We start from the raw sequence: 23,015 nt of genomic DNA on the forward strand, positions 1-23,015 counted from the left end.
AAATGTCACGAGGGGGGAACGCTGGTGAAAGGAGAGGGACAAGGCCTGGGTGGCCGCCAGTTCCCTGCCCGGTCGCGTGAAGGCAGATGCTGTCCCAGGGCTCGGCCGTGCTTCCACAGGTCTAGGATTGATTTTTCCCTCTTCCCAAGAAATATGGTGTCATCGTTTGTGCCTCCAAGTCATGTGTCTGAGCTGCTGCTCAGCCTGATGGTAGCCTTGGTGCTCTTGCACAACCCTCTGCTCCATTAAACGATGAGGCTTTTATTTTTATTTATTTCTTTATTTTTGTTATTAATGTGTATTTATGAGATTTACTCCCATGTAATGAGCTATTCTCCCAGGCTGGGACCTTACTGTGGTGTACAGAGCAGGGAAATGATCAGGATTCAGAAAATTTGCCCCAAAATTGTACAGCTAGGTGGGTATCCATCAAGAGAAGGGCAATGGACAACTCTTAACCCTCAGGAGGTCTCAGCCCACTAACAGCAAACTAACACTGACCTGTCCACCTGCCTCATGCTCTCATCACCTGGCAACGTGATTTTTTGCAGGATTTATCCTGGTTATGGTAAAAAAAAAGCTACCATGGTCCTTGCTTTGCTCATGGGTAACCCTAAGCCAACAAAGACGTGCAGGAGATCATTCCCCTTTCACTCGACTGTATTTTTGTCGGTGATTTCTTTCTATTCTGGGCTCCCCTTTGGAGCTCTTATCCAAGAGCTCTTGGGCAAGACCCTTTCTACAGACAGGCTCTCGTAATTTTCCATTTTTGTACCGATTTCGACAGGCCATTACAACCCTTGGAAGACGTTCCTTGGCCAAATGGGGAGCAAACAAGTCCTGGGCCAGCTCAACTCCGAAAGAGGGGATTGAGAAAAGCAAACAAACGAAAAACAAAAAAAAACTTTTTTTCACCTCTGAATCCGCAATTTAAGCTCTCCACAGCTGAGAGTTGGCTGGAAATGTGAATTTTTACGAAACGCTTGGTGGACTTGTCTCTTTGGGCCAAAAGGTGGTGGTTTTGCAGCGGCAACACTGGGAGGCACAGGACAAAGTGCTGCCTCATCAGGGCACAAACCCGACAAAGGCAGGCAAAAGTTGAAGCATTTTTGGGGGTGTTTAAGTGATTATTATCTGTCTCCCACGTATAGGGAGCCCACAAATGCTCATTGCTTTCAATGGGGTTTTCCTTGTAGGATCCCAAACCGCTTCTCAGATGTAGGTTGGTTTTATTTCCTCCACATTACAAAAGATGAAATGGGGTTGAGGAAGGGCATAAGCCTGTCCCAGAAGTGTAGCAAAACCCTTTTAACAACAGGGCCAGACATGACCCCGTTATAGGGAATCTGGTTTTATTTTGTGGGATCTGGGATAGACTGACCTGGCCCAATCTGTAAAAATACATAGAAATGGCACAGCAGGCAACATAAATTAGTACCTTAATTCCTAAATAACACCTGGATGGCTATGGATTTATAGTTCAGCAGTAGATACTTAAAATTACTTAAAATTCCCTGTTAGGAGAACAAAACAAGGCTTTTTGGGTGACTTCTGCATACCTGCAAGCTCCCTCCCATGTGATGAAACCCGAGGGCTGCCGATAAGCACATTTGTAGGATTTTCTCTTAATTTCCTGAACCTTCCAGGAACACAGATCTCCCCAGTCCCGCCGGAGACCCTAAAATAGGCACAGAGCAGGGTGGGGAGAGCACGGGAACAAGAAAGGGACCCCAAAACCCCAACGTGCACCCTGCTAACCGGGGGAGCTTGGGGGATTTCCCCCCCTGATATGGGGCTGGTGGCTGGGGGAATGAAGCAGAAAGGAGAAAAACCTTGGGGTCAGGGTGCTCCCCCCCAATAGCCCAAAGGTGCCAGGGCTGCTCCGCCCCTCCCCGCCCTCTTCCTCCTCCTCCTCCTCCTCCTCCTCCTCCTCCTCCTGCCGGGGCTATATAGGGATGCGCTCCCGGCGCCTTCCCTACGCCCCGGCGGTACCGGGCTCCCCAAAAAATCCCCTCCAGCCCCTTCTGCTTCCATCCCATGGGCTCGGCCAGCACCTGAGCCCGGCTCCGCGATGAAGACCATCATCGCCGCCTACTCGGGGGTGCTGCGAGGTACCCGGGGGTGGCGAAAAAAGGGGTCGGGGCCGGGGGGATGCTGCGGGGTGCGCGGCTCGGCGGTGATTTTAGGGACCCCCTCCGTCTTTTACCATCCTGAAGGGTTGCTTTGTTAAGAAGGGGGACGGGAAAAAGCGCTGTGCAAGGCCGGGGGGGGGCTTCCTACGGCAGCTCCCCACACAGTTTTGCTTTTAAGGGATTTTAGGGAGCCAGGCTGCTTCCCTGAAACTGCTGCAAAAACCGGGGCTGCTTTATTTAAGGGAGGCTGCACCCTGCAAACGTGTGGCACTTGCTTCAAAACAGGCCTTTTCCTCTTTTATTTTCTTTCTTTCTTTATTTTTTTGCTGGTGGTGGTGGGAAGGGAAGTGCGGCTTTATCAGCGCTGCCGGCAGAGCCGGGTGTGCAGCAATGAATTCAGCCCGGTTTTGTAACGCCGGCGCTCCCATCAACAGGTTTAAATCAAAATAACAGCAATAATAATTAAAAAAAAAAAAAAAAAAGCGTCGCTGTTTGTTAGTGCTTTGCAATGAGGGGCGCAACGCTCCGTGGGAAAGCAAGGGTTTGGGTTGCAAAGCGCAGCAGAAAGGTTTTTTTTTTTTTTTTTTTTGCTTTTGCACCCTCGGTGACTTCCTGAGTCGAGCTGGGTGGCGGTGGCGACACCCTGCAGACACCCAACGCTTCCTGCTGCCGGCTGGAGACGAAAGCATGGGGCAGCCCTAGAGATCTTGCAGGAGGAAACTCAACCAGGCTTTATAGGGTTTGCTCGTCAAGGGCTCGTAGCCTGCCTCGTCTTTTCCGGAGGAGCATCAGGGCTTGCAAGGTTTTTGCAGGAGGGTTTTTGCGGAAGCTCCCCGAGCAACCCTTGTGCTGCAAAAGAGCAAACCGGTAATTCCTCCTGGGCTGCAGAGACCTGTGCGAGGCTTGTTGACTGAGCAAAATCCTTCACAGGGCTGGGAGGACCCAAACCTTGGGGAATTAAGCCCTCTGCTCTTGTTTTTACCCCGTGTGCTCCCCAGCCCTGCGTGTAGAGCTGTGGGTGCAAAGCTGTGCCAAAGATGTGGCACCTGGGGATGTTGGGGGTGCTGTCAGGTCTGGCTGTAGGATCAGCCATGGACTGATTGGGAAAAGATCTGTGTGCCTTTCCCGTACACGCTTCCAGTTCCTAAAGCAATTTAGCTCGTTTGTGTAATGGGCAGGATGAGGCGGGTCGCCCGAATTAACAGCAAGCCAACAGTTAAACTGAGACCTAACTACAGGCCAAGCGCAGAGGATAAATCATTCAGGAGACCTATAAAATATGTAGGGCTGACCTGAGCCCTCAGCGGCCGCCCCGTTATGCGTTAAGGATGGATCTGGGACACGTGCATAATGCAAAACGGAGCGTGGTTTAGGGACAGCGATTGGCCTCATCTCTAGCTAATCCCGCTTAGTGGTGGAAAGCTGCCTTAGCTCTCCTCGGGTCAGTTCCTTCGAGGTGCCTTGCGGGGGTCCTGCGGTGATATTTGTGCTTTTTGCCTTGTTTCTGTGTGTGCTGTGGGATCCCGCAGCTCTCAGGTGGGCAGAGGCAGTGTGGTGCCGTGGTTTGTGCACAGGACCTTTGACGCTGCTCAATCGTGGGTTTTAACCTCTTCCACCACCCTGAGGAGTTAGAAGGAGCATACCAGGCTTCTCACCACCTCCCTGGCCGTCCTTTCTAAGTCCCTTGCCTGTTCAAAGGCCCCCTGGCCTCTGAGTCCTGCCCTCTGCTCTCCAGCCTTTATGCTCCGGCATCTGTCGCTGTCCCAGTGCCCCAGCACAGGGTACTGTCCCCAGTCTGTCCTCATCCTGATGGATTGGCAAAGTGTGACCATCAGTGTCCCTTCCTTAAAAAATTAAAATAAAAAACTTAGCTGATGGCATCTGCCTTTAAAAAATGCTAATAAAAACCTGGGTGCTGGCATCTGCCTGCCCATCCATCCCTGCAGGGGACCTCACTCAGGCACCAGCCCCGGGTTGGGGGTGGCAAGGAGCAGTGCCCGGGGGTTGGTGGCACTTTTGGGTAGGAGGGGGTTGTCCCCTTCTCCTGCCCTGACCCACTTCGGGCAGAGGCTGCCCTACTTCCCTGGCAGGGCATTGAGGAGGTGCTGGCTCTCAGGAGGGATGCTAGCGTGGTCAGAGCACTCGAGGTTGTCCTTAAGTGTCTGTTCTTATCTCATTTCACCTCCTTCCTGGGCACACTGATGTGATGTAGTGGCGTGTTCCCTTCCTCTGTCCTGGCCAAGCCCTGCTGGATTAACCCCCACCTCAAACTGCTCCCTGCTCTGGGTCTCCTCTCCTCGTTTCCTCCCTTCAACCCCAAAAGAGACTCAAAGCCAAGCTCAGGGCCACCAGAAGATCTGGATCCACTGCTGGATGAGTGTCACAGCAAACTCTTTTATTCCCCCTGCAGGATCCCAGCTCCCTTCAGGTGTTGCTGACACAAATTGTGCTGTCGTACGTCCCCGCTAGCTCTGTCGCTGACCTCCAGAGGTGTTATTTACTGCAGCTAATACAGGATTATTCAGGTGCACATAGAAAGCAGGACAGGATAACTGCACCCCACGTAGCAAAGGTTCGTGGTGGTAGCCGGGGAACCCACAAGGCTGGAAGAGCAAAAATCTCGTGTCCTGCAGCAGGCAGCTGAATCAGCCCAGCCCTGGAGCAGCTTTTGTTGCTCGAGGGGGTTTTTATAGACATCATATTCGACGTGGCAGCCTGCCGTGCAGGATGCTGCTCTTGGACAGGAGGCTGGCTCCTCTCAAGCGTCCTAGTACTGGTTTGTTTAGCTTAGCTTTGCCAGCTTTGTTGCTGAAGTTGTAGCTCCCAGCGTGCACTCACACCTTATCCTCAGCCCCGGTTTTCATCCAAACAAGCCAGGCGATGCAGCGTAACTCCTGGCCGAGAGTTAACGGGCTCAGTGTCTTGTAAACGTCGTGGTTAAAAATACCCTGAGAGCTTGTTAAAAGCCAGGCCGTATCTGTGACATTTCTGCTTCCTCTCATCTAGCTCAGCCCGAGTGCTGTGGGCTGGGTTTTCGGGTGCCCAAGCGTCGAGTCGTGTTGATTTCCTCTCCTGGAGCCTTTGGGTCTGCCTCGGTGCCTGGATAAATGGCAGTGCTCAATTTGCAATTAGCTGTGGTGGAAGCACTCCAGGTGCTGTCCCTGGCTGGGTCCTTGCTGGGGTGTCCCTCCTCGGCCAAACCCTTCGCTGCCTCCATGAGCCCCTTGGTAGCATCTCCTGAGCGCTGCTGGAATTAAATAAATGCACTCAGCCCATCACCAGCTGGGACACGGCTGCCTAACAGCCCCAAGCTTCCTTGGACGGCTCCAGGTCGCTGCTACCACTCACCAGCAGCAAGATCTCCCCTGGAGAAATCACTTTTTTTGGCCATCTCACCACAGAGCATCCTCCCGAGCTGCCACCGAGGGAGCTCAGCATCACCCCCCAGGCCAGGGATGGTGGCGTTGGGATCTCCGCTGCATGGGAACGGGTTGCCAGGGGTGTGAGCCCAAACAGGTGGCTGTCCCATTCTGGAATGGGCAACCATCCACCAGGACAGCTGGAAAAGGTGCTGGGGCTGGCAGCAGAGGAAGATGGGGGGGCTGCGTTGCCCCAGGATTAAACATCTTCCCTGGGGAAAGGACTGATGTGGATGGATGCCGAAGGCTGGGGGGTGTGGTGTCCTTCTGCCTCAAGGTTCATCACGGGTATGTCTAATAGGCCTCGTTAAACGTGGTTATGAAGCTAATGAGCCCCCCGATGATTAGAGAAATTGCATCTCCTTCGCTCATTTACCCTTTGGGTCTTTAATTTGTGAGCAGTGCTGGGTGAGCCCTGGGAAAGAAAGGGTTTTCTTCAAGAGCTGTACCCAGGTACCAGAGTGGGATTTTTCCCCTGGGTTTAGTCCCAAAGCCATGTCTATAATTTGTCAAAGCTCTTTTGCTTCACGCCAGGTCTGGAGCATCTTCTCCAGCACGCCTGCTGGCTGCTGAGGCTGGCAGAAGGGCGGTGGGGGCTGCAAACCCCACCTGTGAAGCCTCCTTATCCTTAACCAGGAATTTAGTGCTAATGTAACGTGGATGCCCGCGGTATCTACTGGCTCTTCTGGCATTGGGAAGCTCGACTGCTGCCAAGGATGTTTTTGCTTTCAGCAAATAGCTGCCCCTGGGGCACCACTTGTCCAAGGCAGGTGCTCAGCAGCCTGCTCAGAGCTGTCGACCCTCTGCAGGAGCAGCAAAAAGCTTGATGTGGTTCGAGAAATGAGCCGAGATGTTGGCTTGTGCTACCCAATCCGGTCTATTTGTGGGGCTAGCGATGCCTACAATTTGTTAAGCATCTAGAAAATGCTGCAGCCCAAATGCATTCGGAGGGTTAAACAGTTGTTTGCTCCAGGGGAAGGGGATTTAGGCGATCCAGGGCTGGAGTGTTGGGTTCCTCAGTCCAAAGATGTTTCAGTGCTGTAACTGCAGGTGCTGGAAGGATCAATTACATGGAGCTGGGCTTTTATTATGGGTCACAAACCAGCTCTAAGACTCTGGGCTTATTTTGAGGATGTAGTGGTGTCACTGGCCGTATCCCTAAAAGCTTTGCTCCTAAAATCAGGCTGGCCAGACCTCGTCAGAGGCATTCCCTTCTAGCTGTGAAACTGCTGTAAAGAGAAAGGTATTGGTGACAGCATCCTTGACCTCACCTGGGAAATGGGTTTAATTATTGCTAGGAAAAAAAGAAAAAAGCTTTCTTGCCAGCTGTGCAATAGGGATGTATAACTGCAGAGATGCAGCTTGCCTGATACTGCCTTCAGGTGGAAATGCAGGTTAATAAAAATAAATTAAATTAAATATCGCCTAAGCAGGGGAGAGCTGGCTCTGAATTAAGGCTGCAGCTCCCTGTTGGTGTCCTTTAGTAGCAGAAATGCTCGGGAAGGCAGCTCTCAGCCCTCAGGACCATGTGGCACTGAAGAGGAGCAGCAAAAGGAGCTGCAAGCGAAGATGGTAGAGGTGTTTTGCATATTGAAAGCATGCCTTGGTGAAGCTTTCTTTGTAGAAGCTACCAAAGCTCTAGAGGCTCTTCTCAACCAGATTTTTGCTGCATGAGCACTTGCTGTGGTCCCCACCACCAGCAGTGGTGGCAGCAAGAGCAAGAATTGAATGCATTTAAGGTAATAGCTGCTTAGCAGCACTGCAGCCCTCCTAATAACAGGGAAGAAAAGGAAATATGTAAACACCCATCCCGACTTGCTTATAGGCCAGCAGCTGGATTTGCATTTTAGCCTGTAATTAGGGTGCTCGTAAAACACAGTAATGGAGAGAAGTGAAGGAAAACCCACTTGCAGGTGCTTCTTCCTGGAGGTTGTCTGCAAAGCCTGCAGTGGGAGGTTCCTCAGAGAGAAATCTGGTCTTTCACTTCATTTTTTTTGACGAGGCTTCTCCCCGCTTGAATGGTTGAAAAGTGCTTGGAGGCTTGCTCAGGTGGGAACTGACGTTACACATTAAATCCCTGCCAACATCCCCAAAACAGCTGGATGTTTTCAGATGGCAGAGCTTCCAAGGTGCTTAAAGTTCCTGGGAAATGTCAGCCCCTGACAAGCCTTGCTCCAAAAGCAAATGGCATGGATGCTGATTTTTAAAGTCTGATTTTTAAACGTAACTTGATTATTTTTTATTTTTATTTTTTCTGTAGGTACTGGATCAAGCATTCTGTCTGCTCTGCAGGACTTGTTCTGGCTATCCAAATCCAAAGTAGAGAAACAACTGCAGATCATCTCTGTGCTGCAATGGGTCCTCACATTCCTTATCATGGGTGAGTAGCACCTCGTGGCCTGAAGCAAAGCTTTCTGGCTTTTAAATTTTAATGTAGAAAACGTTGACTTATATATAAGCCTCAGTGGCTGAGGAGAGCTCCTGGGGCACGTGGCTATCGCAGAGCACACTCGGGTTGATATTTTGGCAAGGATGAATTTGCCTGGCCCTGGAAGGATCACAGACTCTGTGGATATCTGTGGTGTCTTCCATACAAGCAAGACTGAATTCAAGGGCAAAAACTGCAGTCAACGAAGCAAGTCTTGCTGTTCCTTCCCCACTTAGTGATAAAAGCCCAATATTTGTGGGTGGGATCTCTGGGAACCTGGTGGGATGGTTGGTGTAGAGCTGGTGTAACAAGCAGCAGGTTTGTGTAGGTGAGGAAGAAACGCCCGTGGTGTATGGCCACAAAGAAATCTTGGTGCTGGTGGAGTTTTTACTCTTGCCTGGTAAAGCAGCTGGATGTATTAGGAAAGAAATACTTGCAGACACCAAAAATGGGGTGTTTGTGCACATTCTTCAAAGCAGATAGCCTTGGAGGAAGCACTCTCCATCCCAGATCATGATTTTTTTTAGCCAAATCCGATTTGATTGAGGATTAATGACATCAGGTTGAGACTAAGACATCATGGAAGGGTCAAAAGGCAAGGGGCTCTTAGTGCAAGGGTAAATGCCCTCTGCAGCCCAAAACCTGACACCTCTTGGCTTTCTTTCTTTGCCCTATCCAGGTATTGCTTGCACTTTAATCCTCATGTACATACTGTGCACAGACTGCTGGGCCATTGCTGCTCTATATTTAGCCTGGCTGGTGTTTGACTGGAACACACCAAAGAAAGGTAAATAAGACAGAATCAATCCCCGATACCCATGTCCTTATCTCCCTGTTTGGGCAAAGCAGTGCTTCCTCGTGATGGGTGACTTCCCTCCTCGGCATCACCCGCTGGGAGCTTTGCTCAGCAAAGCGTGCAAATGCCAGCCCTCGGCAGGAGCAGCGGCTGCAGGCTTTGTAGGCACTGCTGCTTGTGCAAGGTGGTGCTCACAGCACATTGCTGCGATGGGTTTGAGGCTTAGGTTTTCACTATCAGGAAGATCTGTGACAAAATGCAAGAGCTTGCTGCCCTACGGCTCTTGCAAGGTGCAGGTAGTGGCATTGGCATTCGGATACGGCTCCCCTGCAGAACCTGTGTTGCTGTGAGTGAATCAAAAAGTTTTATTTCTACTTTCTAAAACCCTGCAGAAACCAGCTCTGAGACCCACTGCAGCAATGTGGCAGGGAGCTTTGGCAATTCCTTCCATGGCCACGTTTAGGCAGTGGAGATTTTTTCTAAAGACTGCTGAAATCTTCCAGCATCCCAGCCTTCCTTCCCCAACGGGGAAATCTGAGGTTAACCTTGAGGTTGACTTGTCCAACACCCAATGACAGCAGAATACCAAGTCTGACCCACCCCAAATTTGTCATCAGGCCTCGCTTGGCTTGTTGAAGTACCTTGAAGTCCTCAGCACTTCTGGTTTCACCTGATCTTAGTGAATGATGGAGGTGTCACACTCCCTTAGAAAGAAGCTGTTTATTTCCCCAGAGAGGCAGTGACCTGCCCAGAGCCCTCTAGGTTTCTTGGTGGGCACACAGGTGGAAATGGCTCTAAAAATGACTCTAAAAGCGTGGCTTTTTCTCTCCAGGTGGCAGAAGATCCCAATGGGTGAGAAACTGGGCTATATGGAGGTACTTCAGGGATTATTTTCCAATAAGGGTAAGCACCACCTTGTCTCCGTGCAATGAGATTTTCTGGTTTAGACTCAGTTTTAACAACCTCTGTGGAGATGACTTTGGTCACCCACTATTTCTATCCACGACACTGAACTTGAAGCAGGATGTTGCTTATCTAGCGTTGCCCTAGCACTGCTTGGAGCAGCTGTGGTTACAAAAAAATCTCGAACACATGGCTCGTGATGGTGGTAACATGATTTGCAGAAGATTTTTGCTTCTGATTTTATTGCCAGACATCTTGAGGCAATCTAACTGAAGAACAGGGAGCCTTACTGCTGCCTCTCTAGCTTTTTTTTTTTTTTTTTTTTTTCATGCTGCAGCAATCCTACTTTGTGCCTAGCACCAATTCTGGTCTCTGCTTGTAAACCTAGCTCAGCTCTGGTCTGTTTTCCAGTTATTTCCATAGGACAGCAGGGAGATGGGTCAGAATAGCTGGGAAGCCCATGCACCAAAAGCCTTATTTTATAGCAATCAGTGAAATTAGTTGTAAATTCTTTGGTTTGGGGTGTTGGGGTCGAGTGGTGGGGATATCTCCAAGTCCCTGGCTTGTGCTTGTACTTTCCCTGGTAGTTCAGGCATCCTGCAGCCAGGACGGGGCTGCCAGCCTGCTCTGGGGGTTTCCAAATTCACCAAAGGACTTGGAAGGAACCAGAGGGCAAATTCAGCAAGGGGGGAACTCGATGCTTCTTTGGAAGGACACACAGGTGGAAGGTCTATTATATAAGGCTGTTGGCAAGTGTTTGATCAGGCCGAGCAAAAGGGAGGCACCTTGGATGGCTTTTTAACGAGGCGCCCTGCTCCAAGGGGGTTGGAGAATCCAATTCCTGCAGGAAGCCAAAGCAGCACAGCCTGGATTCCTTCTTCCCAAGTCACTTGAACTCCCAGGGGCATGACCGTGCTGCCGTCCAACGAGCCTCTTGCCATGCTCTTGCTTCTCTAAACGGGTAATTCTGGCAGGTTTAGGTGTATGTGGAAAATATTGCAGCTGCACAGGCTGCCAGGTCAGCCCCGTAGCTAAAGAGGAGCAGGGCAGGCTGTGGTGTGGGAGATGAGACTTTAAGGGCTTGCCACAAGCCTTGATATTGCAGAAAACCAAAGCAGGCAGGTTTCTCATGGAGACTTTGAGCCAAGGAGGCCACCAGTGGTGGCTGGTCTCTTTGCGTGGCACCCATCTTCCAGCCCTGTGGCTCAGCCCCACTGTGGCCGTTAAAAGCTTAGCAAACACTGGGCTGCTCAGGTATGTAAACTCTGCAGTTTTAGGTAGATAAACTGAACTTCTCTGCAGTTTTAGGTCAATCCTTGCTAGTTCACACATTTCCAAGGTCCCCTTCTGGCTGTAATTCCTGTCGCTGAAGGGATGGAGTTGTGCAAGGTTTGCAGAGCCAAATGGTAAATGGGAGCTGAAGGGCAGAACAGGAAGGATGACAGCTTCTATTTGGGCTCATGAAAGGCCTGGGAATTCTTTAGATAAACTATTTATCTGTCTTCGGTTAAGTGGGAGACTGGTGTAGAGAAAAACATTGAATCTTTTTCTGGCTGCAAAATTCATCTTGGCTGGATCCTCAGCTGCCCGTAAGGGCTCCGCAGGGCTTGGTTCCTCCCTTGGGCTGAGGTCTGCAGTGCCACACGTCCACCGAGCACCACGGGGGCCAGTCACACCAGTGCCTCGAACAGTTTTGCCAGCAGCTCTTGTAATGCTCAGCTTGCCTTCTGCAAGCTCTGCATGCAGAGCTGTGTGCAGGAACCACCTGCAGTAGCTCAGATTGAACCTACAGTCCAAGAAACAAATAGAAAGCAGCTTTGTGGATCATTTACCAAATCACCAAAGCCACCTCCCAGGACTGGAGAGCCACCTCTTGTTTTTGCAGCACGAAAACTGTGGGTGTGGAGGCCAAAAGGCTGCTGTCCTCGGAGGCTGCAGGTCCGGGAGCTGAGGTTTCCCCCTGCCAAACTGCTGTGAGCTCCAGCTGGAGGACCAGGCAGGATCTGGCCAGGCTAAAATGTAACTGGCATCCACCTGACAAAGCTGTGTCATTAACTCGGGGCTAGACCTGCTGCAACCTTCCGTGGGCTTCCTTTACAGGAGGAGCTGCAGGAGAAGCAGGCTCTGCTCTGGTGTGGTTTTTTATGATGATTTGCTCGGTTTTACGCTTCACTGAGCAGCGTCTGCCTCCTGAAACACCAGGGCTATTGTACCTGGAGGTACCCGGGTCGTGTTTTGTAATAACAAGCAGATTTGGGAACCAGCCTGAGTTTGCAAGAGCTCGTCCATGCTCGTTGGGGCTTCGCGCGGCTCCTCTGGCAGTGATGAGCTATTTTAGGGCACCAGGAGCTTAAGTTCGTCTGCTGCTTAGTGGCTGGCCTTGCAGATAGTGCTTTAAGCACTAAGCAGTGCACAAAGTAGCTGAGGAAGCTGCCAGGGAGCTAAATCCTGCTGCTGAACGGCCAGGTGGGACCCGAGCTCTTGTGGATATGGGCATGGTGCTGTGCCTGCCTCGACCCTGCAGAGACAGGAGAGGTCCCAGCACCTTCCAGCACCCAAAGGTCTTGTTTAGGCAAAAAGGAGCCCTCCCCCGTGCATGTAGGAGCTGCTGCTGTTTATCTCCAGGGGAAATAACGCTTCAGATAGCGATGACTGCAGACCTTTGGCTCTTGGTGATGTCAGGCATCGAGCATTTGCCAGATGCATGCGGAGAGACCTTTTCCATCTCCTGCTCAGCTGGAGGCTTTGCTTCCCGTGGGGGATGTCGTACGTCGGTGATACCCAGAGCCTGGAGGGGTCTCCAGGTGCTGGTTTGCATCGCTGGGAAGGGGAGAGCAGCTTCTTCCACCGTGCAGCTGGACGGGATGCAGCCAGCTGCAATCCTTCCATCATTTTGCAAGCTCTACTTGTGGATCCTGAAGGAGAAGCTGTAAATTTGTGCTTTTTGCATGCTTCAGTGGTCACTGTGGCTGGATGTGAGCCCTCACCTAAACAACTCGCCGTCATCCTGCTCTTTGCTGGCTCCATCTCTGCAGCCCCCTTTCTCCACGCTTGCACACATTATTTACTCCTCCTGTTCCTGCAGATGCAAGGGGCAGTGCTGTTCTTCGGCTCCGCTTGGCACTCAAATATTTAACTCGGCTTGGTTTGTTTACCCCCATTACACGGCTTTATGGCTGCTGCAGGCAGGCTTAGATCTGTTTGAAGAAATTTGCCTGGGCTAATGGGCGAGCAGATGGATGGACCTTTGCTCCCACTGCGGTGTGCTCAGCCTTGGGCTGGGTTTCCGGCAGCTGGGACGGGTGCGTTGGTGCAGTGGGAAGCGATCAGCTTCCTAAGGGAAGCTTTGGTTGTGCTCAAGGCCAGGAATAATTGCTTATGGCCCTTAGATTTCTGCTTCTAGACCACGTTTTGGGAGCCATCAGGGTTCTGCCTTTGCTGGCAGCTCAGCCCCGGGCTGAGTTTATGCAGCAGCAGCTCTGAGCACCTCTTGCAGGTGCTGCACGGGCAAATTTGGCTGGTGCCTGCGGTGTGGGGCTGTCCTGGCTTGAACTGGCAGGAGGAGGATGTTCTCTGTTATGTGGATCAGACATGAAACGTGCTCACCTTCTGCTGGCCCATCTCAGGGGGACATCCCAGTGGCAAGTGCATGGGACAATCTGCTGGGGCAGAGCATCGATCTGAAAGGCAGAATGACTCTGAGCCTCTAAATCCCCGCTGTGAGCCTTGGGAAAAGCCTTCAGAGAGTGTGAACCGTTCTGAAAAAGGGCTCCTGAGCACTGAGCGTATCCTTGCCAAGAGAAGCACAACCCCACGCCTCTGTAACGGGAGATGTTGGCAGACAGACAGACAGGCTGGTCTGGCCAGGCTCATGCAAGGAAGGAGCTCCATGTGGGAGCTGGGTGTCCTTGCACGTGGCCGAGGGGCTGGCAGCAGCAGGACAGCACGCGTGGTGTGCCTCCTGCTCTGGGGGGACAAGGACAACCCCTCTGCTCCAGGGACCTTCCTCCGAGAGCAGCGATACCCAATGCAGGGGGAGGATGAGGTCTTGGGTTTCTCCTGCAGCTGAGCAAGAGGTGATGGATAACTTGGGTTACTTGTTACGTTGCTTCCTTTCCTTCCACTCTTCCAGGGAAAGAGGTTTCCAGTCTGTGGTCTTGGAGCCCAAATTGTCCAGGGTGGTCAAATACCCCAGAGGGACACCCCTTGCACCCTGGGGATGAAAAGCAAATTCACCTCCTAATTAAGCAAAAAGGGAGAGGGATAAATGTGTGACATAAGCCTCGGGGCTCTACAGAGCTGCTACAACCCCAAGCATCTGCAGACACTTCCCAGAGAAGACACTTCCTGGAGAAGAGGAGGCTCAGGGGCGACCTTATCGCTCTCTATGGGTACCTCAAGGGAGGCTGTAGCGAGGTGGGGGTTGGCCTGTTCTCCCACGTGCCTGGTGACAGGACGAGGGGGAATGGGCTTAAGTTGAACCAGGGGAGTTTTAGGTTAGATGTTAGGAAGAACTTCTTCACTGAAAGGGTTGTGAGGCACTGGAACAGGCTGCCCAGGGAAGTGGTGGAGTCACCATCCCTGGAAGTCTTCAAAAGACGTTTAGATGTAGAGCTTAGGGATATGGTTTAGTGGGGACTGTTAGCGTTAGGTCAGAGGTTGGACTCGATGATCTTGAGGTCTCTTCCAACCTAGAAAATTCTGTGATTCTGTGATTCAGAGCCCTACGTGACCCTAAATCAAGACGAAAGGGTGCAGGGGTAGGGCACCCAGCTTGGTGAACCCCCCCGCAGCTGCTGTCCTAAAACCCTGCAAATGCTGCAGGGAGCAGCAGGAGCGTGGAGAGAGGAGGAGGAGGAGGGAATGGCATTTCTGGGCACTCGCTCAGCACGTCGCAACTGGGCTCCAGCTCCCCATAGCATGATTCAACAAAACCTGCTTGCGTGCTGCTGCTGCCAAAGCTCTTCTTGGCCACGGCACCGGGGTGCGTAACGCGCGGCTTTCCGCAGCGTCACATCAAGTTTTTTCCTCCAGGGGCTGACACAAAGCGTGACCTTTTCATGTACATTCGGGCTGCAGAGATGGTCAGGGAGTCGTGCTGAAGGGCAGCCGGGGCTTGTAGGTGCTGCCCTGGTCTGTGAGCTGCTGGGGTGCAGCAGCCAGCAAAAAAAAATGGTATTATTGCAACTGGAAAAGCAAGAAATTTTATTTAAAATCCCTACTCCTATATTAACAGAGGAAACAAGGCTAAAATCTGGTTTTTCTCTGGGCGTTAGGGTACAGGGTGATGGAACAGTCCTTTAATTTGCTCACTTGCCCTGCTTGCATACAGGGAATGATGCTCTGCTGCATGGGACACTGTTACTTATAGTAGGGGGGAAATTCCCTGGCCCTAATGGAACCAGGGCATGGGTTGTGCTGTGCATGGTTAAGGAAATTTCAGAGTGTCAGTGGTGTGAAAACAGAAGGGAATATTAGGTTGGGGACATTGCACAACCCCAAACAGCGTGGTCACTGCTGCTGGAGCGCATCCTGCAGAAACCTGAGTGCTGCTGTGGATGGCTTGAGGTGTCTTGTTGGCTCTTTTGGTGTGTAGATCAGTGTGAAATCTCCTACAAGGAGGACAGTTTCCAATGGTGAGCCTCCCCTCCGTGCCTTTTTCCATCTTGGAGGGTGGCCAGAAGGCGTGTTAAGCAGTTAGGTCTCTTTTCAGACATTAAGCAAACTTGCTCGTGTTATGGGACACTAATTATTTTTTTTTTCCCTTCTCACTGGGGTGTGAGCCACTAATGTGCCGAGACGGGGTTTGGAAGGAGGCGTAGCTGTGGCTAACAGGACCGTGAAGAACTGGGTTGGCTTGGACAGGAGGCTTAGAAGAATACCTTTGGGAAGAGTGGAGGAACAAAGGGCACAGCCTGCTGCAACAAGCCTTTGTTCCTGCTTGGCTGCCTGTCCTCTTAGTGACTAAGATCAGTCTGTTTGTTCTGCTCACTCAGTTTTAGGAGCCAATGTCTAACTTGCAGCCCTTAATGCAGCTTCTGAAATCCAGGATAGCCGATATCCTCAGCCCTTGGGCTGTCCTCAGTGGGAAGGGGGACAAAAGTGGTGGACTTATACTGAGGATTTCTTTATTTATTATTTATCTACTTTTTTTTTTTTTTTTTTTTTAAATTATTACATTACATCTGCCTTCATGTGAGCTCGCTCTGTTTCTATCCTAGCTGGTTAAAACCCACAATCTGCTGACCACCAGGAATTACATTTTTGGGTACCATCCACATGGCATCATGGGCTTGGGCGCCTTTTGCAACTTCAGCACAGAGGCCACAGGTGTCAGCCAGAAATTCCCTGGGATCCGACCGTACCTTGCTACCCTGGCTGGGAACTTCAGGATGCCCATTTTGAGGGACTACTTAATGTCTGGAGGTAAGTGTAGGAGCTCTTTGCTTCTCCAACCCATGCCTTTGCCCCTCCTTCACAGTGATCTACTGGTGGTGATACTGCCCATGGCAGGGGGTTGGAGCTAGATGATCTTTAAGGTCCCTTCCAACCCAAAGCATTCTATGATTCAGGTGAAAAACTGTGGGAGAAACCTGCACAATCCCTTCTCCTTGGTAGCATCACACAAACTATGCTTCCATTGTTGTCAAGAGGAAGCTGTGAATAAATGCAGCAGGGGCTGCTGCTTCTCTGCATTCATCCTTAGTTCAAAGATATTCTGGTCCGAGGGCATATTAAAGATATCTGGTACTTTTCTACATCTTTCACATCCACAACTAGGTAAAACAAGTCATCCTAGTTAGCAGTAGGAGGTATGGGTAGACGAAGTTGCACTATGTGAAAATATCAAAAATTTCCTAGTCCTTAAAATGTGAGCTCCTGGGTCTCGTGGCACAAGGTGGCATGAAGCCAAGCATCACGGTGATGGTAGATGCCCTCTTCCTCCAATTGATTTTAGATGCCTGCCAGAATTTGGGTTATTGCATGGTTTCAGCTGCTCAGACAAGCCCTTTTCCTGGGGATATTCCTACAGGTGCGTCACGGAGAATAGGCAGCAACATAAATTGCTGAATGACATTATTAGGTGTTGTGGTTTTTTGTTTTGTTATTTTTTAATGGACTCTGCTATTATAATGATGGAGGGTTCATAGGTTATGACTGGGCAGAGGAAGCAGTGCTGATAACCTCCAGAAACAGCTCTTGCGTGGCCTGAACTTCCCTTTTGGAGTAAGGGTGCTCAAGAGTTAGGAAGAGACGAGGAAGTAAGGTTTGAAAGACCGTGACATGAGTAATGAAGTAACCTCTTTGCTGCTCCTGGAGCAATCAATAGATAATCAATGTCATTTACCATTAATAAATGTACTTAAAACAAGTATTTTAATTCAGCCTTCTGGCTAAATCTTAACTCACGGCTGGGAAAAGTGAGGAAGTGGCAGCATTTGGCTTGTCTAGGTTTGACTGCTTCTAGACTATTGCCTTAATTAAGTGAGGAAGAGGAAGACTGCTTAGACATGGTGTGGAAAAGATGCATGCACCTGCCCAGGAAAGGCAATATTTGAAGCAAGCTGGTCGCCATCTGCCTGCATTAGATGGAAATAATTCAGAAATTCTGCAGGACAGCAGTGCACAAGAAGCTGGGATCTGCTTTCTGGACTATTGCACAGCTGCAGACTTCGTTCGGCTGTGCATCATCAACCATTCTGCTTAAAAAAGACCCTTTCAATCTGCACAATATGAGTGGTAGGACAAATCTTGTCTTTACTCTTCCTATACTGAATCTTGAGGGTGTCAATGCAAAGGCTTGGAAATTGTTGCTTGCAAAGTGCTGATAGTTCCCTGAATCCTTTGTTTTTGTGGACAAACCACTTTGAGTGAAATCCTGGCAAATCTTACTGTACCAATACACAAACTTAGCCATTTTGCAACCACTGTTGCATATTATAGTGTTACAGTGGAGATTTAAGCTACAGCAAGCCTCCTCTGAGGCACAAGGAGGTGGCCAGAAAATCCTATATACTGTACAAACGTACTAAAGAGCACAAATCTGCATTTGCCACTTGTCTGTATGTCTTGTTGCATTTCCTGGAGGAAGGATTTCCACGCTCAGTGCTGTGAGCAGCAGTAATCTCCTTCTGCTGACAAGTGTGAGGGGGATGAACATAAAGCAGAACTGCTGTTAGCTGGGGCTGTGTCGTCGGTGAGCCTTGGTGGGCAGAAGTACCAAGGCTCTCATAGAGTCATGAAGGTTCGAAAAACCCTCCAAGATCACCTGGTCCAACCAATCCCCTACCACCAATGTCACCACCAAGCCCTGTCCCCAAGCACCACGTCCAACCTCTCCTTGAACACCCCCAGGGACGGGGACTCCCCCACCTCCCTGGGCAACCCGTCCCAAGGCCTGACCGCTCTTGCTGAGCAGAAATGTCTCCTCATTTCCAACCTGAGCTTCCCCTGGCACAACTCGAGGCCATTCCCTCTGCTCCTGTCACTGGTTACCTGTGAGCAGACATCTCGATATCCTTCTGGGAGTGAGGGGCCCAAAGCTGAACACAGTATATCCTACGGGGCAGCCAGCACAGCTGAGCCTTTCAGAGAAACGTGGTCAGGGACAGCTGTAGCTGTGCTGAACGAAGTTGGATGGGTTTTCCATCTTCAAATCCAGCTATCTTGAGAAAGGTCTACTCCCCTGTGGCCTGGAGCTGGGGCGAGGTGGTGACCTTGGTGTCCTGTACTTAAATATACGCACAAAGGCTTGCAGGCCGTCCCTGGGTAATTCCAGGGGACCCATTCATCACTTCAGTTCTTGCCTCAAGTGACTACCATGAGATGTGCAGAATCAGCTTCTAAAATTAAATGGCATGTACTACTGCCCTTCGTGGGGCAATGACCTTAAGTACTCGGCGCAGCTCAGACAAGTTGCATGGACGGGAATGTAAATGATGGCATCTCGTTTTTCCTTGGCTTGTGCTAGCCAAAAATGTGAGGCATGAGCAAGCTCGGACAGTAACTGTAGGATAAAGCCATGACTTTCAGAGGTGGAAGTTAGCACTTCTTCATATTTTTAGAGCAATAACATAGAAGTCAAAAGGTCCCTTTTTCATCTGGCTGAGTAGGATCAGCAGAGTGAGGCCTGGTCCTTCAGATTTGCAGAGCTCTCCCTGCCCTGAGGTGCTGTGGGTGGTAGTACAGCCCTGTCCCTGCCAGCACACAATAGAGGGAAGGATGTTCCCAGGCACTTATCCCAGAATATGGACTTACCTGAGCACCTTACACTTCTCATGCAAGGGCTTGAGATGTTATTTTGGAAATTTGAATTATTTTTCAAATTAATCCACACTAGATGTCTCAGAGAGGCTTGTCTATTCGTTTTCTTTGTATCACTAAAGCATTCTCACAGGCTGACTTATTCTGCTGGTTGGTTTTGCTGAGAAACTGGTCAGATTCAGACTTGTATCCGTGAAAATTACACAGCTGCTTTGCTTCCCCCCTAAGGATAAACCAGCTCCAGTTTGCATGGAGGGAGGAACTCTTAAATAACTGCCTTGTGTGTCACTAAGCACAGAAGGAAATCCTGGCTGAAATCTTGCATTTAAAGGCAAATTTTTGAGAGCTGGTGGTGGTGGAGTTTGTCTATGACCAAGTCTAGTGCTGTCCAGTCCTATTAAATGCTTGTGTAGTCAAGGAACAGGCTGCCTGATAATACACCCAGCCCTTTTCCGTGACCACAGGGAAATTTGGCAACTCAACTAGAAGCAGAAAGTTCATGCCTTGATTGCAAGGCTGGTGTCTTCAGGATCATCCAGGCTGTTCCTAATCTTGCAGCTGGTTCTTTTGTCTCCCCTGACTCTGCAGGTATATGTCCTGTGAACCGTGACAGCATAGACTACATCTTGTCCAAGAACGGCAGCGGCAACGCCATCATCATCGTGGTGGGGGGAGCAGCAGAGTCCCTGAATTGCACCCCAGGGAAGAACTCCGTGACGCTGAAAAATCGGAAAGGATTTGTAAAACTGGCTCTACGGCACGGGTAAGAGGCAACCTCGATGTTCGAGCAGTACTGTTAGCATACAAAAGGTGGTCTCACCCCCTGAAGGAGTTGATGGATCCTTCTTTCTGCAGTCGTGCCACGTTGCACGGCTCCATGCCCAAAGCCTCAAACACATTGAACCTGTCCCATCTTTTGCCGAGTCGAACTGACTTGCCATGTCTGTGCTTTGTGCTGCAAATAAAGCTCTGGGCAATAAAATCTGAGTGTGCAGCCTGGAAGAGTGCGTGGCAACGTGTGGTGCTGCAATACTGACCGCAGCCCAGGGGCACGGGGGTCCTAACACCTCTCCATCCTTCTAGTGCGGACCTGGTTCCTGTCTACTCCTTCGGGGAGAACGAAGTGTACAAGCAGGTGATCTTCGAGGAGGGTTCCTGGGGAAGATGGGTTCAGAAGAAGTTTCAGAAGCACATTGGCTTTGCTCCGTGCATCTTTCATGGCCGTGGCCTCTTCTCCTCCAACACATGGGGCTTGTTACCGTACTCCAAGCCCATCACCACTGTCGGTAAGGTTTTGGGGTGAATATGTTGTGTGCTTCTCTAGGTAGCAGCATACTTGAATCTGTGCCATATCCTCACTCTAGCTTGGTCTTGGGGTGTTGAAAAACTCTATTTATAAAGCTCAATTTTCCCTTTTAAACGAAACCTCCCAGCACAAGCTGAGAATGAGCCACAGTAGCTTCAAGAGGCTGCAAGACTCCCATCGTATTCTACCAGCCAGTTGAGCCAGTGAGCTCATTTTGGACAAAATGCTGTGGCTGCTACCTTCTCTAAGCCAAAATAAGAAGCAACCTGCCCTTCCTGATAGCTGAGCCTTAATGCCAGCCCTAACGTGTGCCTCTGAGTCTTCCACTCCAAAGTAAATGAGGCTTTTAGGGAAATAAGCATTTCTTTGCTTTTGTGTATAGGGGAAGTATGAGAACCACAGCTTTTAGCCTTGGTTCCTGTTAGCTGGGGGGGGATTTATCATTAGGCTGCAGGCAGCAAGTGGGACTTCCCCACTGTTTTGCACACAACTGGGGAGGAATCAGGCAAACATCTACCACGATGGCAAGCTGTGCTATGGCAGGGTGGACATGCTGAGCTAATGCATCTGTAGCCCTGGAGGACAAATCTCCAGGGTATACAGTAGCATTTAACCTAACCTGTGGGTCTTTCCTTTTTTTTATCAGTTGGCGAGCCCATCACCATCCCCAAAATCGATAATCCATCGCAGAAGGAAGTGGACTTCTACCACAGCATGTACGTGGACTCCCTGATCAAGCTCTTTGACAAGTATAAGAGCAAATTTGGTCTGCCAGAGACTGACGTCTTGGAAGTCAACTGAAGGGACTGGCTCAGCAGCAGCACCTCCTTCTCTCAGATTCAGCCCATCTTCTCCAGGAGTCCAAACTGTCATCACGCATTTGAAAGCATGTGTGGGTGTATGTGTCTTCTTAAAGAAAGTGTTTAAAGTATTGCTAGACCACTTGTAAAAATAATAATTTAAAAGAAAAAAAAAAGTCTTTACTTAGGATAAATCCCATTACAAACATCTTTCTGTCCAAAAGAGCACAACTCCCCATTGCTGTGAGGATTTGGGTGGGGGAAATGATTGCCTTTGTAATCTGCTCTGTCGTGCTGTTGGATTGCCGGTGGTGGATTAGAAGCATTCCTACAACTACTGCACAAGCTATTTTGGGGAGGGCAGCATCCAGCTGGTTCTCAACCAGAAAGCAGCAGGCTGATTTGACCAGGAGAGCAGTATTACAGGCACGTTGCACAAGAGCCATGCTGAGAGATGCTTTACCTAGCACAAGGGCTTCTCTGCTTTGGAAAAGCCCCTTCTGAAAGCACCAGCAGGCTGCCAAAACCCAGGCAGGGCACCTGCCCTGCATGGTGCGGGGAACCAAAGGATGTGTGAGTCTAGAGGACCTCAATCCATATCGATATACCGGATACTTTGGTGGCTGTAACTTCACTCCTTGTGTCTGGAAAGTCACTTTAGAAGCAGGTCTGTCCCAGGTGCTACTCGCACAGTGGTACGTAGCAGGAAAGACAGGACTCCTTCATAGCCACGAAGCTCCGAGGACAAGTTCCAGGAGCGGTGGGACGGTGCAATGTTGTGGCCCCAGTGTTGCAGACCCTTAGGGTAGCCAGTAGGGGTAAATGCAGCGGGACTGTTCGTGTTTTGAATCCCAAAAAGAAGCATTTGGGGAAAGCTTAGGAGTTATTTCTGCCCAAAGACGGCTTTTAAATATTCTGTCCAGTGAATGTAAAGGAGTAGCCTTCTCACGCATAGGATCCGAAGTGAGCGACTTTTTAAAGTGTTTATAAAATGTTTACGTGGCTGCTAACAGTGCTTGTAGTGAGATTTCTTCAGAGTACAGCGTGTTTGTGTAAACCTGAAACATTGCACTACTTGCATGTCTGACCTGCCTTTGCAAACGTTCGGTGAGTGTGTTTGGAGCTCTGAAATGTGCCTTTCTGCCATGCAAGAGGACGGTACTTCACATTCCTGGAATCTTGCCTCTGACGACAAACGTCCATCTGTCACATTTGATAGACTTGTTGTGTTACAGAGTACCGATTTTTGTACAAATTTCTAGAAATAAAACTTGAGCAAAAAAACAGTGGGCTGCTTTGGTCTCTTCTGTGTTGTGGTATGTGGCTGGGTTCGTGTTGCGGCGATAGTTTGGGTAATTGGCCTGTCCAAAAGGAGACCCGTGCTTCCCTGCATGATTCCTACATGATATACTCATGAGATTAAGAAAATCTTTGTGCTTTAAGGGTTGTGGGTGTGTAAGGAGCTATGCTTTCCTACTTACATCTCTGGACGTCGTTTGCTGAGCAGATAAAATTCATGCCCTCTTGCTCCTTCCAGCAAGGGGCTTGCATCCTCCCAGCTCCTGTCTGAGCACCCAGCCTCCCTCCACAGCAGGTGCAAACGCTCCAGAAATAGCACACTTTATTTTTTGCCTTTTTTCAGGCTTGGCCATGGGCTTTGAAAGCCTCCTGGTCTAGATGATAAACCTGGCTGCTTCCTAGTAAATCTGGTCCTTGTTTCTGCTAGCAGATCTTGACGCTGGGTTGCTGTGACATGGCTGAAACAGCCCAGGGAGGAAAGCCATGAAACTGGGAGCAGAGCCCTGGGATGCTCTGCTCCGAGCCCTCTGCGTGACCTGGAGGAGGTCGGCTCTCTCGGAGCTTTCTCAAAGCTGCGTGCTCGGTTATCAAGTTTTATATCAAAGCACAGCTGCTGCTTGCAAATTCCTCAAAACAGAGGAGGGAGGGAGCTGCTCCAAACAAGGACC

The 23,015-nt window shown here is 50.1% G+C and overlaps 1 protein-coding gene across 1 annotated transcript; it reads left to right on the plus strand.

The window, feature by feature from the left end:
* The first annotated feature begins 1,963 nt into the window (after window positions 1-1,963).
* Window positions 1,964-22,325, plus strand: DGAT2 (diacylglycerol O-acyltransferase 2). Its single transcript, XM_082780549.1, has 8 exons — window positions 1,964-2,111; window positions 7,812-7,931; window positions 8,659-8,766; window positions 9,608-9,678; window positions 15,900-16,104; window positions 19,531-19,705; window positions 20,026-20,228; window positions 20,895-22,325. Exons 1-8 carry the CDS (start codon window positions 2,072-2,074, stop codon window positions 21,047-21,049), a joined length of 1,077 nt encoding a protein of 358 aa, XP_082636675.1. The 5' UTR covers window positions 1,964-2,071; the 3' UTR covers window positions 21,050-22,325.
* Window positions 22,326-23,015: the final 690 nt, after the last annotated feature.

Source organism: Aythya marila (assembly GCF_965140915.1).
Source record: "Aythya marila genome assembly, chromosome: 1".
NCBI lineage: Eukaryota > Metazoa > Chordata > Aves > Anseriformes > Anatidae > Aythya > Aythya marila.

Coding starts and splice junctions, on each gene's coding strand:
- DGAT2 (XM_082780549.1), top strand. CDS start 2,072: ATGAAGACCATCATCGCCGCCTACTCGGGGGTGCTGCGAG. Junction 16,105..19,530: donor GGACTACTTAATGTCTGGAG/GTAAGTGTAGGA, acceptor CTGACTCTGCAG/GTATATGTCCTGTGAACCGT. Junction 19,706..20,025: donor AAACTGGCTCTACGGCACGG/GTAAGAGGCAAC, acceptor CCATCCTTCTAG/TGCGGACCTGGTTCCTGTCT.